The following is a 17,874-nucleotide window of genomic DNA, read 5'->3' as shown; positions in this document are numbered from 1 at the left end:
TGAACCAGTTGTGGCCCCCAGAGTTTCTCCACGCAGGTGAGGGTGCACCAGGGGTGCTGCACAGCAAGGTGCTGGTGTGACACAGGTGGAGCCACACTGGGCCCTGTTGCAAACAGAAGTAATTCTGTCTCACTGTTGCCTGTGTTTTCTGGCCCCCCTGACACAGGAGAAGCAGCGATGTGATCTGTTAAATGCCAGCACTGTGTCCAGACACCATCGTGGAAACTGCGCTGCCCAGTACAGCAATGAGCAAGAGCTCTCTTGATGTTCGTAATTTGTTTAATTAAGAGTGCCATCCCAGCTCCAGTTCCTATTGCTGCCCAAAGCCTAGCCCTTTCCCTGTGACAAGACTCATTGAGCCCTTTTCCCTTTGACAAGACTCTTTGTGCTACGGTATTTGGTAGCTGCCTTCTGGGTTCTGAGAACAACACGTTACCTGGGTAAAAATGCTGCGATATTGGGGTGAGATTCCGGTTTCGTCTAACCAGGCCAACCGCAGCTCCTTTGACCTGCTGCAACGTGAGTTTCGGACTGTGGAAGTCCAAGATCCTCCATTACATCAGCCATCTGCAAACAAACCCCGGCCGACCACCATGCTGGACATCCCCTCGGAACCCTGTAGCCTCACAATTCATACCATCCAGCTCATCCAGCACAACAGGCGGCTGCGCAGCCTGATCGCCATGGCTCAGGCCCAAAACCAACAGCAAGCAGAGGGCATAAAAACTGAAGACAGCGAACCTCTGCCATCTTGTCCAGCCTCTCCATCTCTTCCTGATGACCTACTTCCTCTGGATAGTAAAACCCCCAAAATGCCATTTCAGCTGAGGCACAGTGACCCAGAGAGCGATTTCTACAGGTGCGTTGATCTTTCTTGGGCTTAGTTCTTGGCTGCAGGAAGGCAGAGTGTTTTTAAATATATATGTAGTTATGTCAAATCCCTTAGGCTGAAGGATCGACCAGTTTTATGTAAAGAATAAAACAGGATTTGATTAGGAAAGATTTACGTTTCTCCTGTGTGGATAATGTGCCCATTGCTTAAAATAAACGGGCCTTTGTTTCCAGTCTGTAAGATGCAGAAGTGTAGTGCTGACTTCTCCCTTGTTAGTGCTGTACTCAGTGTTTGTGAATGGTTTTGCTATCTTCAGTGGTATTTTGACAATTTTAGCTATAGATTATGAAGTTTCTTATATTGAAGTCACTTACTCACAACTGAACTTGATTTATTTTAACTGAATCCAGAAGATGCATGACTAGCTACTGGCTGTTTAGTTATAGGTCCTGGAAAGATGCTTTCAAAATGTAGTTGTAAGACTTGAGTGGCCAAGGAGTAGTGATGTGGTAACTACCCCATTTTGCCGTGTTTGTTGGTGTTATTCTGGTCAGAGGTGATAGTGAGTATACGTGAAAGGATACTTTGGCTCTGGTACTGGCTCCACCAGCCAACAGAAAATGTTAAAGGAAGATTGCATTGCTTCTGCTATCAATCTTTGATTAAATAGTCTTGCCATCACCTCCATGTCTAGCCCTCTATCATGCACTAGATTCACAAGGAGGTGTTGCAATTTCACTACACTTAAGGTTATATGCCTTTAAATTCAGGGATTAATCCTCGTTAGTGTAACTTTCTGTTCTTAGAGTAAAGGCTGTGCACCAGTGAACATGATGTGAGGGAGGGTGATACATTTCAGTTTTTAAAATGGGGAAAATGTGCATCAGTAAAATATAATTTATCAGTCAAATGCCACTGTGATCTCTAATGGCCTGTGGTCGTGTAAAATGCATTTTGCATTTTATTGAAAGGTGTTACTATTGGTTACATAGTCTTTTGGAACAGCAGAGTGATTCTTCCGTGCTGTTTATGTAGGAATACCACTGTCCTTCTTGTAAAGAATGATATAATTAATCAGTCAAGAGGGGTGAAAGGGAAATCCAGTCCTGTGAGGATGAAGTCTGAACCCTGTGACTTCTGCTCTTTCTGACACTGGTTTTTAGAAATAAACAGTGTTCTGCTCTGTCATTCCCAGTGGCTTCAGCTTTAAGTTTAGTGGCTCTGTCCATGTTTTGGAGGATGCTTTGTCTTTTTGCTGTGTCCCTTGCGAGTTCCTGCAGTCTGAGTAAAGAAATGTTATTTAGCAGTCAACCACATGGGGGAGTTTAAGGACTAGATTGTAAAAACTGGATAGACAATGAAATGTTTTGTGGGTGACAGAGCGGATTTATAATCAGATGCAGTGTAGACTAGAATTTAATTGTGTTCTTGTTAAACCAAACACATTTTATGTTTTTCCAGGAGAAAAGCTTTGAGTTTGTTGTTGTATGTTTGTTCTTAACTGTTTTGAGACACATGAATTAAGAATAGCAGCAGCTGTTATAGTAGTAAAAATAAGGTTATATAATTTGCTGATGCTTGATCTCAGTGTGTAAAAAACAAATTAAGGAAGACCATTCTTCCCCTTACTGTAGCATGATAGTGTTTATTGTTATGCTGCCCACGAAGTGTCAGAGTTAGTGTTCTGTAACCGTCAGAGTTACGGTGTTTGACTAAATCCATTTTTAATTCCTTTTTCTTTGACAGTAGCCTGGGTCTTAGAAGCTGTGCATGGGTATATTTAGATGTAGGAAGATAGGAGCAGCAAGCCTAAATCAGACTGCAGGTTTCTTTAATATAGTTATGTCCTCTTTTGCTTCCTTGTTATTGATTTCCATTCTTTGACCCCACACCCTTGTCTGTTATGGTTTTATTCCTTGGATTAATTTTGGTTTTCCTCCCCTCTTCCCCACCCCATATGTGTAACCCCTACCTTCATGTCCCTTTTGAGATGAGGAAGGGGCAGAACCTAATTTACTACTATTTTTCAGTTGTTCTGGTCTTTTCAGTTCCCCCAAATCTGTACCACCAGCAGTTTTAATCATGATGCTATTCCTCTCCTCCATTTTTCCAGTCTGTTTATAAATATGTTGAAACAAATCTTGATTCTGGCACAGATCTCCAAGGAAAGACCTAGGCTCCACAGTGGAGAACTTACATACTTGCTTGCTGATGGATTTGGAGGATTCCAGTAGGTTTATGAAGCAGGCTTTCCATTTGCAAAATCTGTCTTGACTCTTTCTGGGTCCAGCATTTTTACCCTAACGTCCTCTAATTCTATTCTTATCATGTCTTTGACCTTCCCTGATGCACCAGAGTATATCAGGCTTCCTGAGCTGCACTTCTTCACATCTCTTCTGAAGCTATTAAAAGAAAATGTTTTCACCTTTTGTATCTTCTGGTCCTCATGGGCCAAGGCAGTTTAAAGCAAGAAATGACTCACCACAGCTATTCATCTGTTTCATCCTTGAGTTCTTTTAGTATTCCTGGATAAATAACCATCTGGTCTTGGTGATTTGCAACTGTTGATGTTACAGTTCTTGAAATACTCAATAAGGGATTAACATTTGTTTTTGGTTGGTATAGAAACAGTAAGTAAGCTTAAAGCATAATTGATAAAGAACGAGGAAGGAACTCTAGACTTGAAGCTACCATTTGAACAGGAGGCTCTTAGCGTAATACGGCTGCTTGCTTATCCTTTTTCTCTGTTCAGCTTCTTCTGATTAGTGTGGATCTGTCTTCAAAAGAAACCTAACCTACTCATTATGTGCCTCTTCAGATGCTTTTTCTTGTGTGTGTATGGTTGGCTTCTTAACAGATTTCTCTCTTATTTGTGTACCTGACCATGCTGGATGTGTGCTTTGCATTGAAGAATAATCTGTGAATGAAATAGGGAGCTTGCAGTTGGAAGACAGTTCATGGCAGAAGGGCTTGTAGTTAAGGAATGTCTGTACAGAAGTAGGTGAACGCATGATGGTGGGTATCAGATTTAATGTTGGAAAGGATTTGAGCGGTGGTAATTGGGGCAGGCAGAACATACTTCACCTGCTGGACTAAGGTCTTTGGCTTAGCCCCTAAACTGCGCAGTTTTCTGTTTTGTGCTGCTGGGATCCAATTTATTTTTGCTATTATTTATTGAGCAGTTTCTTTTCATACCTGTGCAGCCTTCTGTAGACATAGCAGAGATATTTAAAAAGAGCCTCACTGACAATGAGGTGGGAAGACACTCTTTTCCGAAAAGAAACAACTTGCTGGTTTGAGTTAGTGTGCTCTTTTCTTTGACATACTCTTTGACTAGTATGATCTTGCTTTTCTAGTGCTCTCCTTTTTGTTGTTTTGGTGAAAATGGCTCTGAAGCGACTTTGTTGCAGCTCATTTGGTAGAAATTCAGCTCTTCAATGTAATGTTTCATAAAATTGATGTGTTCATAGGAAAAACAGTCCCTCCCTCCATCTGCTGCTAGCTTATGCTCACCTAGGAGGGAGCAGAACACTTCAGTCCATTACTGCAGTTGAATGAACCTTGGCTGTCGATCCTTGTACTGACTTAGCTCAAACACTTCCCCCTGAAGATAGTTGCATGGGAAATGAACCGCAAGATCATCTTCCCTGTAAGAAAAACAGCCTTGCAGAAGGGGACCTTGAGTGAATGGATTGTGGCGCCTTTGAGGATGGCTTGTTGTCATGTTAACTGCCCAACACAGAAAATTGGCCTTTTCTGAGTTCTGCACGTTGCGGTTTGCTGACAGCAGTGGGAGAAGGCTATGCTGTGGGTTTGATGAATTTATGGCGTGGCAGGTAGGTTTCTCTCTGGGACATCATCTAGTGTTGGTGACCCATATATAAAAGTATAGAACTCTGTTTGAAATACAGAATTGAAGAGCGGCAAGTTGGCGAGTGTTTATGATAAATTCGATGCTGTATATTCTGTTGAAATTATCACCTCCAATTGGCCTAATTGCTGGTCTTGATAATCCTCTTGTGACAGAACTTTAGGGATTGAAGCACTCTTATTTACTTGCAGCTATATGACCCTGGTAATATGTCAAATATGTTTGGCTTTGGATGGTTACTGGACGGTGAGCCTTTGAGGAAAGCAGTAAGACCTGCAGAGGGTGGCATTCTGCATAATGATAGTATCTGAAGGAGTGCTCTTTTAGGTGCTAGATATCTGGATGAGATCTAAGGCCAAGGCTCTTTAGCTATGATCACCAGGGAAAAGAAGTTTGCTGGTCCTTTTGGGGAAGGCTTGACATTAAATAGCGCTCTCAAATGTGTCTGTATGGCTGGTTTTGTTTATGTGTGTCCTTATCAGTCAGTACCTGAAAGTTAAATGATACAAACAGAAAGAGATATTTTCTCCTTTGTTGTTTTCCATTAACACTCACAGCATTTCAGTTTTTTTTGCTGTCTACTCAGGCTTTTAATCATCTTCCTCAATTGTTTATTGTGGGAAACAAGGAAACAAGAGAAAAAGCATGAGTAAAACCAAACCAAATTGATTGACCTTACTAAGAACAAGATGTGGGGATTTGGATTTAAGTACAGTACCTGAAATATCTTTTCTCTCTGTCTTGAATTGATTAGATTTCAACTTGATTATGTCCCTTTCAGCACAGTGACCTAGCTGCATTTTAATTCTGCCAATTAGTTTCTTCTCCTTTAGGAGTTTAAAAGAGATATAACATTCTCTGCTGCTTCTGAGTGATAGGCATTGTTAAATGGTGGTTATGCTCTTATTTACAAGTGGCTGAGTAATCTGCTTGGGCTTGCCAAAATCTGTATCGAGTTTAAGTTTGCCCATTCTGCTTTGAGTGAATGGCAGAGCGTCAATAATGGCTCTTCACTTGTCTCTATATTAGTAGCAGTCTGGTGTTTGTTGATTTTGGTAGCATAAGATGCTCTCAATTGACGGCTACTGGACAGCTAGATGTACCCTTTGTGTGTGTTAAAAAAGAAGAGATTCTTTTTTTTAGGCATAAATTTTGAGGATTGTTTTCTGGTTGGTTTTCTTTGATGGCTTTTTTTTTTCTGTTGTAACCTCCTGGTCCCAGTGTTGAATGAGACATATGGCTGTTTGTGAACTTAAGAACTGTTGTGGGGAGATGGAGCGGGGAGTGAGGGAGATGTAAACCAAGTGTCGCTCATATTGTTTTTACAAGGGAACTGATGATCTTTTAATTCATCTTGTCAGAGTGCCTGCTGTCTTCTTTACAAAATAGTTACATAACTGAGTAGGAATTGGGATATGAGTCATTTTCTGGCAATTAATAACTGGAGTAAATCAATGACCTGAGCTCCATATGCTGTTCTTAATACCCACTTAGGAATATCATCATCTACAGCTCTTAATAAAGTATGAACCCCTTTTCTTTGTATAATCAGAAAGTGCTGAGCTGGTGGTCTTGAAAATGAATGATCATAGAATCATAGAATGGTTTGAGTTGGAAGGGACCATTCAGATCGTCCAGTTCAGACCTCCCTTCCATGGGCAGGGACACCTTCCACTGGGTGAGCTTGCTCAAAGCATCATCCAGCCTGGCCTTGAACACCTCCTGGGATGGGGCTCCCATGACTTCTCTGGGCAACCTGTTCCAGTGCCTCACCACTCTCAGACTAAAAAATTTATTCCTAGTTTCTAATCTAAATCTCCCCTCTTTCAGCTTAAAACTGTTACCCCCCAATCCTATCAGTGCAATCCCTGATATAGAGCCCCTCCTCAGCTTTGCTGTAGGAATGATTTTGGTCCTGTTGGCTCTAAATTTAACCTTCGATTTTGTCACTCCCCTGAAATGTTACCTTTTTTCCCACTGCTGTATTTTGGCCATTTTCTGTGGATCAGTCCTGAGGATCAGGGAGAGCTGAGGCTTTGTGACCCAGTATCTTAGCAAGACTGAAGGGTACCTAATACACTCATCAGAGAGACAAGAATAGTAAGAATTTTATCAAGGCATCAGTGCTATTTGTGTACTGTTCAGTCAAGTGTTGTTCCTGGAAAGAGTGTGTGGTGATACGCAACTAATGTCGGGTGAGGGCATGGCTTGCGGAAGATGTTGGGAGAAATTGATCAGAAACAAATGAAGGGTGAAATTGTTAGCTTAATTCTACCATTGTTGCTGAATGAAGTGTAAAAAAAGTATATAAACACTGTGCTTAGCAGAAAGGAAATTTGATTTTTTGACATCAACATTTGAAGACCATGTTACTGATATGGGCAAATACACCACATGCATTTAATTCTGAGTTGAGAAATCTGATAAAATATGTTTACCTTTCAGAGGCTTTGCCTTATCTCATCTTCTCTTTTTTCCTATGTGGAATTTCTATTTGTTAACTAATTTTGCTGAGAAATTCAGTTGCCTGACTGTAAATGAATGATGTCGGAAGTGCTTATGACAGTTATTCTGCATCTCTTACATCCTGTATGGCCACTCCTTCCTGCTTAGCAACACCCAGAAGAGGCGTCTCAAACGCAAGGCTGGGGAATGCTGCTCTACCTCGAAACCTCTCTAGGACTCTTCCCAGGACCTGATGTTCACTTCTTAGCTTGCATTTGAGGATACTTCTTTCAGTGGCATGCTTAGTGGCTACTGAAAATGAAGGCAGGAAAATGGTCTTTTTTGCTTCAGTGTACTTTGTGAAATGTATGTGTATCCCATTTCTTGCTTTTTGTGTGTCTTTTGCATTATAAATTCAGATCTTGTCTATCCCAGAAGCCTTTGTATCTGACTATCAGGCCTGTGACATCAGAGATAATAAGGATGAGATGTAATTAACTGAGAGGGGAAATGATTTGCATTCATGTTATTTAAAATGCTTTTTTTTTGTTTGTGTCAAGGACCCATTTAATTCATATCTCCAGGAGAAAAGCTCTTGGGTGGGAAGGGAATTGCTTAAGGCTTCAGAAGATTTGCATCCCACATTCATGCATCACCCAAGGAGTCTTCCGGCATTGGAAGAGAAAATGAGGATTGGCAGTGCTGATTTGGAGAGAGAGGAAGAAGGGAAAGCAGATAAACCCTTACTAGCTAGCATTCATATGTAATGGAGAAGTTATGGAGAGCCCCAAACAATCTGCTTTCCCTTTGTACATTGCGTTATTATTGACAATATCTCTTCAACTGATACGTTCCTTTCAGATTTTGGAGGTGTGCTATTTTTGTCTTTTCTGACTTTTAGAGGAAAAGGGGAGCCAGTAACTGAGCTGAGTTGGTCCTCCTGCCGGCAGCTTCTCTACCAGTCAGTGGCCACCATCCTGGCTCACACAGGCTTTGAGTGTGCCAATGAGAGTGTCTTGGAGACCCTGACAGACATTGCCCACGAGTACTGCTTGAAGTTCACCAAACTGCTGCGCTTTGCCGTGGATCGAGAAGCTCGACTTGGCCACACCCCTTTCCCTGATGTCATGGAACAGGTATTCCATGAAGTGGGCATTGGCAGCGTGCTGTCGCTACAGAAGTTCTGGCAACACCGCATTAAGGACTATCACAGCTACATGCTTCAGGTGAGAAGAGCAGTAGGGACCTTACAGCACCAATAAAGGTATCCCAGTGCAATTGCTTATTCCTGTAGCAAACTCCGTGTCTTACTGAAGTAAAATCCAATTAGAAAAACCTCTTGAGTGTGCAGGAGAGTCATCAAGAAAAAGAAAAACTTCTTTTTTTGTTTCACTGGAAGACAGAGACCTTGTTTGTGTCCCTGCTGAGGGCAAGAATGCTGTACTGGTGGTTTGTCTGGGTTTAAGAAGGTGCCCCAAGCTCTTGAAAAGCCCAGACAAAAGTAAGAAGTAGAGGTAAAATCAGTACTGACTGATGACGTGAATTTTCTGATTTAATGGGATATTTGACTGATTACCATTTCGGAAAAGAAGTAAGTAGCTGAACAGAAATTATTTGGCTGCACAGTGGCTTGTGTTCACTTAAGCTTTAAGAGTTTGCTGTAATATTGTGCTGATTCGAGTTGTTGCATAGTTGCTACCTTCCACTTTAGAGGGGATTGTGCTTCCTTGGAGAAAGAATAATTGTTAAATTCCTTGGAATAAGAGGTGCCATATCAACCTAGGTTGTAAGAATAATGGTATAATTTCTCTTAGTCCAGTTTTTCTGTGAATTTAAACGTATGCATTTTAATTGAATGATATAAGACTGCCTGTTGTGGACTTGAGAGAAATGCAAGGATTTGAAGTGGGAATTTTACTCCTACTCATGAAAAAACAAACCTTAATCAAGCAGATAGCTCATGACCAGAGGCAAAACCTGCCATCTCTTCCTCCTTGTCACTTAATGTGCATGCCTATTATTCATCTTGGAGCAACTACCTCATGCTCCATATTTTCCCAGGGTTGGCACCTTGTGGCTTACAGAGAGCATAAATCAGAGACACCTGCAAGTGCATGTAATATGTGAGTTGGCATGGATTTGCATGGTTTGTGCGTAAAAATAAAATCATCAAGATTTGTCCTCATTAAAAATGATTTTATTTTAAAATCCAGTTCATTTTTTTAAAATGTTTTGTACAGATTTCTGCTCTTGGAATTTGGGTTTTCTGCATCATTCTGCTGTTGCTGTTCACTCATTCTGCAGCCAGTCATTGTGTTATATGTTCTGTTCTTCATGCAGGGCCAAGGTTGACAGTAGCCTCTGTGTTTGGAAGTATATCTGGGAAGGGGGAAATAGGCTTTGGTATTCTTTTTCCTTCTTGCTTCTGCTGTCAAAAAGCCTCGGGCTTTTCCTGTGCACAGTTTGCTGACTGTTGGGATTCAGTGGTGTAAGCAAGCAATTGTTAGAAGCAGATGAAATCTAAATTTTTTAGTTTAATTGCTTAAGTTTCTAGAAGTACAGGGTAGTTCTAAATCTCATTCATATTTGTTTCACTTCTGTGACTACAGAAAACCTTTTGCTTTGAATCTGGCAGAAGGTACTTAGGGTTTGCCTAGTGGTGACTACAAGGTCAATAAATACCTGAGCTGCTTGATTTCTAATGCTGGAGTAAATTGGTTACTGGGGGATAATCTTGTAGGTAAACCCAAAATGTAGACTGAGACACTTTGCTTTTGTTCCATGCTCTATTTAAATTTCTTGGTCTCATCATCACTGTCTGTGAAATAAAGGCACTCATATTTATCAAGCGGATGTGTTAATGGATTAAACCTCTTATTAAAGTCCCTTGTTACAGGACAGAAGGTGTTGTTAAAGGGGAAAAAAAAACCTTCCTGTGTCACTGTAATCTGGTTACTTGTTCGTTCAGGTCAGATGTTAATAATATGCTGGGAACAGAATCTACTGCAATGTAATTGTCATGAGAGTCTCTGAAATCACTCTGACCTTTTTGGCCTCTTTTTCATCCCCACTGATCTTTTACAGGTTAGCAAGCAGCTGTCTGAAGAGTATGAGAAGATTGTCAACCCTGAAAAGGCAGCAGAAGACACAAAGCCTGTGAAGATTAAGGAGGAACCTGTTAGCGATATTACTTTCCCCATAAGTGAGGAACTGGAAGGAGATCTGGCTTCAGGTGACCAGTCTTTACCTGTTGGAGTCCTTGGAGCTCAAAGTGAGCGCTTCTCTGCCAACTTGGAAGTAGAAGCTTCTCCACAGACTTCAGGTAGGGGTTTGTTGCTACTGCTGGAAACAGTCTTATCAACTGTTCCATGTGATCCTGTTTCCATTTTTAATAGTAGATCCCAATGTGAGGAAGGATAAGGAGAAGAAATGTTTACATTTTAATAAAAGGATTTGGATGAGAGAGAAATCCTTACTTGCTTTCTAAATCCAAAACCAAACAATCAAAGGTTATCAGTTATAAGGATTTGTTCAATATTTACTCCTTTCGTGGACCCTGTAGAACACAAAATGCTTTATATGGTGTTTATTTTTAGGGGATCGTTAAAGTTCTTGGGTTTCTTATTGGTGTGAGGTAGATTGTTTTTCCACAGTGATGGCCTAAGGGCTGTATTGTTGTTGTGTGAATTATGGTATTTGCTGCAGATGTGAGTAATGTTTTTTTTTTTTTTGCAGTCTAATGTAACAGAGACAAAATATTTTTGGGGGGTATATATGTGTATATGTTTTAGTTTAAAAGAGACTAGAGTTTTATCCATATTTCCAGTAAGGAGAGTATCGATTTTTTTTTTTTTTCCCCAGGTAGTTTTGGATTCTTGTCCAGACATTCATATTACTGCAAAGTTGAAGGCCGTGTTCCTTGTGACTGGAGTAAATTCCAGACCTTATATAGTTTAGACACTGAATGAGTTATGGAAATGATACTTGACTAATGGTACTTGGCACAGTCCTCCGTATTCAGAAGTCACCTTGGTAGTGACAATCATTGTTTCAATGAAAGCTTAACAGTGATTTATGTGAAATGGGCTCGTGGGAAGGTCCTACTCTGGCATCTTTGCCACAAAGCCTGCTTTTTCCCTCCACAACTGACGCTGTGGAGAGTGAAACAGTGAGTGAAGTAGTGTGGTTTTGGAGACTGCATTCTTTTCCTCGGTGTCATCCCTTGATGTTGGCATTGAAGCACACTGGTGCCCAGCATGGGAGAATCTGCTAGTGCTGTGACTTTTCTATATCTGTGTATAAGTTTTATTCTGTGTGCTGTTCAGTAGTGCTAAATTTTCTGGAAAATGAAGAAGTCATTCTTCCAAAGAAAACCAGTTTTGATTTTTGTCTAGAACCTTCTGAAGTCTGGAAATCCTTACAATAATAACTGTTTCAGTAAAAAATCTGGTTAAAAATCAGTGAAGCCTGTCCTGTTAACCCTAAACTAAGTAGCATATATAGTGAGGTTAGAGTATACGTCTATTGTGTTTGGTTTTTTTTTTAAGAAAATAGCATATTCTACTGAGCTTTAAAAAAGCACAAATCCATCTCATGTTTTTGTGGAAGCTCGTATTGTTTTCCATAGTACCTCTGAAATGTGAAGTGCTCGCATTTTTGTGGGAGAGGGAACAGCAGACTCCTCTGGCCCATGTGGGGTTACGAGTGATTCATCTGGAAAGCTTTGTATTAGCATCCACCACTTGAGACCCAGGGGTTAGCACGCTAGCTGTATATTAAATGCCTTTTGCCTCTCTGATACCAAATTGATGTTTTCTAATTAAGAACACAAGTGCTCTGTTCCTCCCTGAAAATCCCACTTCACTTCACAAGGGCCTTTGGAAATCTCATCACTGTGAGAAGTCCCAGTCTAGAGCTGGGCAGGCTGGAGAGCTTAATATCATAAGGAGCAAGAAAAAGCTGCTGCAGTTAGGATACCGCCATCATGAAAATACAAGTGTGAGGCCTGTAGAGAGGGCATCAAGGTTTCAGTGTCTAAGGGCAAAGCTCTTGTTAGACTGCTTGTGTATCTGCTTATGCCTGGCACTGGGGTGTGGGCTAGAGGCTTAATTTCCTTGCAGCCGTGGAAGTGGAGGCACAATTTGGGACCTTGTTCTTCCACACAGCAGAATAACATGGGGATTAGTTTGTTTGTAAAGTACTTCAAAGTTTAAGTGCTTTGAAGATGAAATGTCCTGTTTCAATGCTTAAGTACTTCTAGTCATTAGTGACACTCTCAGTGAAAGGTGATAGAGCTGAAAAGAACAGGGCTGAGCGATGAAGAGCAGCTGATGAAAGACAGATGCAGTAAGTTCAGTAGGCATCTTTGGTTATTGTGTAGACTGGTGCTGCAACTCTGTGGAACTGATAGTGTTTTAATTATGTGTCCATGTCCATGTTGAGAGGAGCACATGTACTTAAAATTGACATGAAAAGGACTTTCCATTAAGGCAACTGGACACCAGCAAGCACTTTAATTCTGACTTGCTCTCTAACTGCTAAGCACATCTAGGCTGTGTTACTAAAAAGGTCTCCTAAACCTTGGCTGGAGCTAAGTTGAAAATGATGCATGACTCCTTCATAAGGGAGAATTCACAGTGCAAATACGTGGTGGCAGATTTGTTCTCTGTGTAATTGCTAGCAATAAGAGACTACTGTTAGTGGTATATCGATAATAGGGAATAGTAGTAGGTTTGGCTCAGTACAAGAAAGTTGGTTGTGCTTCAAACTGTAGCCAAGCTCCTTGAGACACAAAGTTTGTAAAAACCTACCAAAACCGGTGTGCTAGTTCTTTTGTTGTTGGTTTTTTCCATGTGAATTTAACCCCACACAAGAGGGACCAGATTTTAAAATGAGAAGATTTAAGGCTTTCTTCAGTTCTGGAATGTTATAGCCATCTCAGCAAGGGGCCCAATTAGTGTGTTTTTAATAGGATCTTTGTATCTCTTAAAACTGTAAATAAGCAGAAATAATGCAATCTATAATTATTGCTCTTGGGGAGAAAAACATTTGGTGTTATCAAGAAATCTGGTTTTGTAATCTTTTACAGAAAACCCTCAATCTGCTTAGATTGCACGCTAGTCCAAATTTCTTTTAAAAAAAGGGAAGGAGTTATTCTGTTTCCTAGCAGAATGTCTGTGAGGTTGAGCCAAGAGAGTTTCTTTCTGTTCTGCTGAATGAGACCTGTGGGTGCTGAGTATGGGGGCCAGGCAGTTAGATGGCTGACTGCAGCTCTTGTGTCCCTGCATTTCAGTGCTGGAAGTGGTATTTGAGACTATTCATCTACCTAGTCCTCTGCCCTTTTGCTTCATCTACCCTGCAGAACTACCAGAAAAACAGTATGTCTGAGAGCTTAAAGAATGTTGCTGACGCTGCAAGGATCTCATCATCATGAATGACTTTTGGACTGCCTCTAAGTCCAGTTTATGCGGGGTCTGGTCACTGTGATGTTGGTGTTCTCATTGCTAGTGAGACGCTACTGCTGGAGAGTGATATGGGGTCCTTAAGTTGTTGTTTCTCATGGATAAAACTATGTAGAAGATGGCTGTGAAAGGATAGGATCGTATGTTTTGGAGCAGCAATTTCTGGGCTATTAAAAAAACCCAAAAACCTAACAGATTTATTGTATTGTTTCACACTGGTTGGTGGGTGTGGGATTTCCCCCGTCCCAGATGAGTTCACTTGTAGTTTTGCTTTTGCTCCTTCTTTACCAGTGTTGCTGTCCTCGCATCTGCATGTTTTTTATAATTTATCTTTTTACTTGGCTACTACTGTGTGCTTTTTCTTTTTTTTTTTTAGGTGCTGAAGTGAATGCTTCCCCGCTCTGGAACCTGGCACAAGTGAAAATGGAGCCACAGGAAAATGAGGAGGCAAATGTGCATGGCCATGGGGTCCTAGGCAGTGATGTCTTTGAGGAACCGATGTCAGGCATGAGCGAAGCTGGGATGCCACAGAGCCCCAATGGCTCGGAAAGCAGCTATGGTTCTCATTCTGCTGACAGTCTGATAGGATCCTCGCCTGTCTTCAACCAGCGTTGCAAGAAAAAGATGAAGAAGATGTGAAAAGAGACAGTCTTTTTATTTAATTCTGATGGTATGTAGCAGAGTTGAAACGAATTAAGGGAGCACTATGATGGCTATGATTCATAAACAGGGCTGGCCCTGGTGTATGAGGGACCTTGTGTAAAATTATTATGAGACGTTTGATGTGTAGTGCACTCAGCTGGCTTCTGTGCTCGTGAAACTGAAGATCACTCTATACCTTTGGTGGTGTCATGGCTTGCTTTTTTTTTCCAGTGGAAAGTGGGTTGTGATGAGATTAGCTAAGTCATAGAATCATAGAATAATTTGGGTTGAAGGGAAATCTTGAGGTTTCTATTCCCTAGTCTAGTTCCTGACATGAAGCACAACCAATTAGATCAGGTTGCTCTGGGCCTTGTCCACTTGAATTTTGAATATCTTAAGGATGGTGATGCTAAACCTCTTTGGGTGTTTTCCTATATCTGACAACCCTCAGAGTAAAAAAAAATATATTCTTGCATCCAGTTGGAATACCTCAAATTCCAATGTATGTTTGTTTCCTCTGTTGTATCATTGCTTATCTCGGAGAAGAGTCTACTCCATCTTTTCTAACCTGCCCATTAAGTGGTTGTATATAATGAGATGTCTCTTTAGTCTTTTCTCTCCTTAAGTCTGAATAAACTGAGTTCCCTGAAACTCTCCTTGTACATCCTGTCCTTCAGCCCCCTGACTAGCTTTGTGGCCTTGCCTTGAGATTTCTGCAGTGCCGTCCTTGTAAGCAGAAGCATAAAACTGGATGCAGTTCTCCAGATACAGTCTCACAGGCACTGAATAAAGAGAAATGATAATTTCCCTCAATGTGCTGGCAACATTCTTATTAACCATTGTAGGCAAGGAGGCAGTGTAAGTCAGGGTATTTTAGTGGCTGGGGAGCCGTCAAGGATGATGTTGATGACCTTGCAAAGATGCTGTAGAGTGGCCTAACAGTGTCATCAGCCAGCTCCTTCAGTGCTTTCAGATGCATCCTATCAGATACCATGGACTTAACAAGAGCTCAGGCCAACGGGACTTGATCTTCCTCTGCTGTAGATAAAGCTCTGCTAGTAGACCCTGGGACATGGCAGGCTTGAAGGCAGACCTTACCAGTGAAAATGGGCAAAAAAAAGTGTTGAGTACATCAGCTTCGAAGTACAAAGTGCATCTTTGGTCGTGAGGTTTCCTGCATTATTGTACAGTAACCCCATGTTTTCTTTAATCTTTCTTTCACTTCCAGTGTACTTAAAAAGCCCTTCATGTTTCTTGCCAGTTGCAAGTCCAGGTGAGCTTTGGCTTTCTTCACTGTCCCTGCATGCTTGGACTGTGTCTTTATATCCCTCACTTCCCACCTCTGTGTACTTTTTTCACTGTGTTTGAGCTAAGTCAGGAGTTCCTTGACCATCCGTGCTGGCCTTCAGTCATGTCTGCTTTACTTTGTGCTCATCAGAAAGGAATGTTCTTCTACTTTGAGAAAGCTGTCTTTGAAGATAAGGCAGCACTCTTGGACCCCTTTGGGAGGCCAAGGCAGTCCCTTGTGAGATCCTGCCTCGGCGTTCCTTGAATAAACCAAAATGTGTTGTCCTAAAGGTCCAGGGCTCTGTCTTGTAGACGTTTCGCAGGTTTTTAAATGCTCTGATTCCATGTCTGCTACAGCCAAGACCTTCACATTCTCCTCCAGTTCTTACTTGTTATTAACAAGTCTAGCAGATCTTCTTCTCTGTTTGGTTTCTTAATTGTCTTGCAGGGAAGTTGATGTGGTTTTCTGGAGAGAATTAAGCAGCTTTTACTATTGGTATGAGCCAGTACTGGCAATGCAAACTTTTCCTTTGCTGTCATTGGATTGAATGCAGCAGCTTCAGGCTGGCTGAGGTTTCCTATTCAAAGCTGTTATCTTGATAACTTAGTCTGAAACAGAATCTATTTTGCTGCTTGCTTTTATGGCTTAGCTGACTGATGGCAATTTTTTTGTTCTGTGCAATCCTCAGTTGATCAACTCAGTCTTTAACTTGATTCAGTGAGTATCTCTTTCAAAGAAGCTAGAATGAACATGAATCAAGAATGAACAGCCACTTAAACTGGCTTTATACCTGTAACCCATTGGGATGTTTGAGGGAGATTTACCAAACTTCCCATTTGTCCTTACAATTGCAAGTTTATCTCTTAAAAGAATGAGCTCCAGGCATAATATTTTTGTTTCTGTATAACATGCCTAGCCTTAATTCTTTTTTCCTAACGGTATTTCTCTTTCAATTTATAGAAGTGGAAGCCAAACATAAAATTCTTCAGTGTCTAATAAGAATGTGTGACCACAGGCTTTTATGGACATTGGAGTTAAAATTGTCCATCATAGTTTTAAAGGTTTCTCCTGGGGGGTAAATTCTAGCTATTTGAAGCCTAGTCAGCAGTGGAACAGCAGAGTAGTGTATCAGGAAATCTTTATTTTGATTCCTTCCATGTCATCATTAGGCATGCTGCAATGTCCCTGTTTTCTCAGCTGTACAAAAGGAGAATAGTAGTATTTTCCTCCTAGAAGTGTGTTTGGGACTTAGTTACTATTCAAAAAAGGCACTGCAATCTTTCAGATAGTTTGGTGAGCTGTGAGCTTTTCTTCCACTTGTGTCGGTCTGTTGCTGGCTGGAGAATGCTTAGATGTATGCTGAAATGTTACTCACCTATATGATACTGGTTTTAAGCAAAACTGCTTATCCTGAAGAAATATAGGATTGTTGAACTGCCCAGGTACAAGGAAGGCACTGGGGGTGGTACCTTCTCACTATGTTTTAGATGTTTGCAACTAGATTTGTTCCTCTGGGCTGGGTTTGCAGCTGAAGAGAAATAGTCATTCTTAGGTCACTGTTCATCTGGCCTTGAAGCAGAATTATAAAACAGGTCAGAGGAACAGTGTTTTTAGAATGTTTTGCCTTTGTGTGCCCACATAAAGTGAGTTCAACTTGAATACCTCAGCTGAGAACATCCACATCATCAATGTCTGAGTTAAGTGAGCTGACTTTATCCTTTCCTGTCTGGGAATCAGAGTAGACTTCCTCCCACCAGGCTAGTGTTTTTAATCTTCTACATATTTGTAGAGCTTGCTGTTGATATGCTGGTACTGGGCTAAAGGCAGGCTGCCCATCTTGCCTAAACCAGCAGATCCAGTGTTCTCTGTAACACATAAAATGTTATCCTGGACTCAGTTTGATACCTGAGGTCACCTATCATTGGGCTTTTCACCATAGATGCTTTGCCAAACCATTGTAGTAAAGTACTGGTAAGGCCAGGGTATGTAAGTAAAGTCCCTTACACTGTTTTTAGGAGCTGGAGTACAGAGATGCCAGCATTGCTTGTTCATTTGCAAGAGTTCAAGTGGGCTAATAATAAAACCCTGCTGTTTTCCATGGCTTTGCATAAACTTCCCAAGCATCAGTCTTAAATGCTATCTTTATATTGTTCATGTACAGATGTTCTGTCCCACATCTAATTGTGGTTTTGTATTTCACATCCCTTTTCCACACCCATTTCACTCTGTAACACACACTGCAACAAACCAAGCCTGAGTGTTTCGAGTATGTTTACAGTGGCAGCTCACACTCCATTGATTTGGCTGTGTAGTTGCAGTATAAGAGGGAGGTGTT

The 17,874-nt window shown here is 41.1% G+C and overlaps 1 protein-coding gene across 1 annotated transcript; it reads left to right on the top strand.

The window, feature by feature from the left end:
* Positions 1 to 366: 366 nt before the first annotated feature.
* SUPT7L (SPT7 like, STAGA complex subunit gamma) lies at positions 367 to 14,683 on the top strand. Its single transcript, XM_069851012.1, has 4 exons — positions 367 to 859; positions 8,050 to 8,374; positions 10,233 to 10,470; positions 13,986 to 14,683. The coding sequence occupies exons 1-4, from the start codon at positions 447 to 449 to the stop codon at positions 14,246 to 14,248; spliced, it is 1,239 nt and encodes a 412-aa protein (XP_069707113.1). The 5' UTR covers positions 367 to 446; the 3' UTR covers positions 14,249 to 14,683.
* Positions 14,684 to 17,874: the final 3,191 nt, after the last annotated feature.

The sequence above is a fragment of the Phaenicophaeus curvirostris genome, chromosome 2 (assembly GCF_032191515.1).
Source record: "Phaenicophaeus curvirostris isolate KB17595 chromosome 2, BPBGC_Pcur_1.0, whole genome shotgun sequence".
In the NCBI taxonomy this organism is placed as follows: Eukaryota; Metazoa; Chordata; class Aves; order Cuculiformes; family Cuculidae; genus Phaenicophaeus; species Phaenicophaeus curvirostris.
This window is presented reverse-complemented; position numbering and strand designations above follow the sequence as displayed.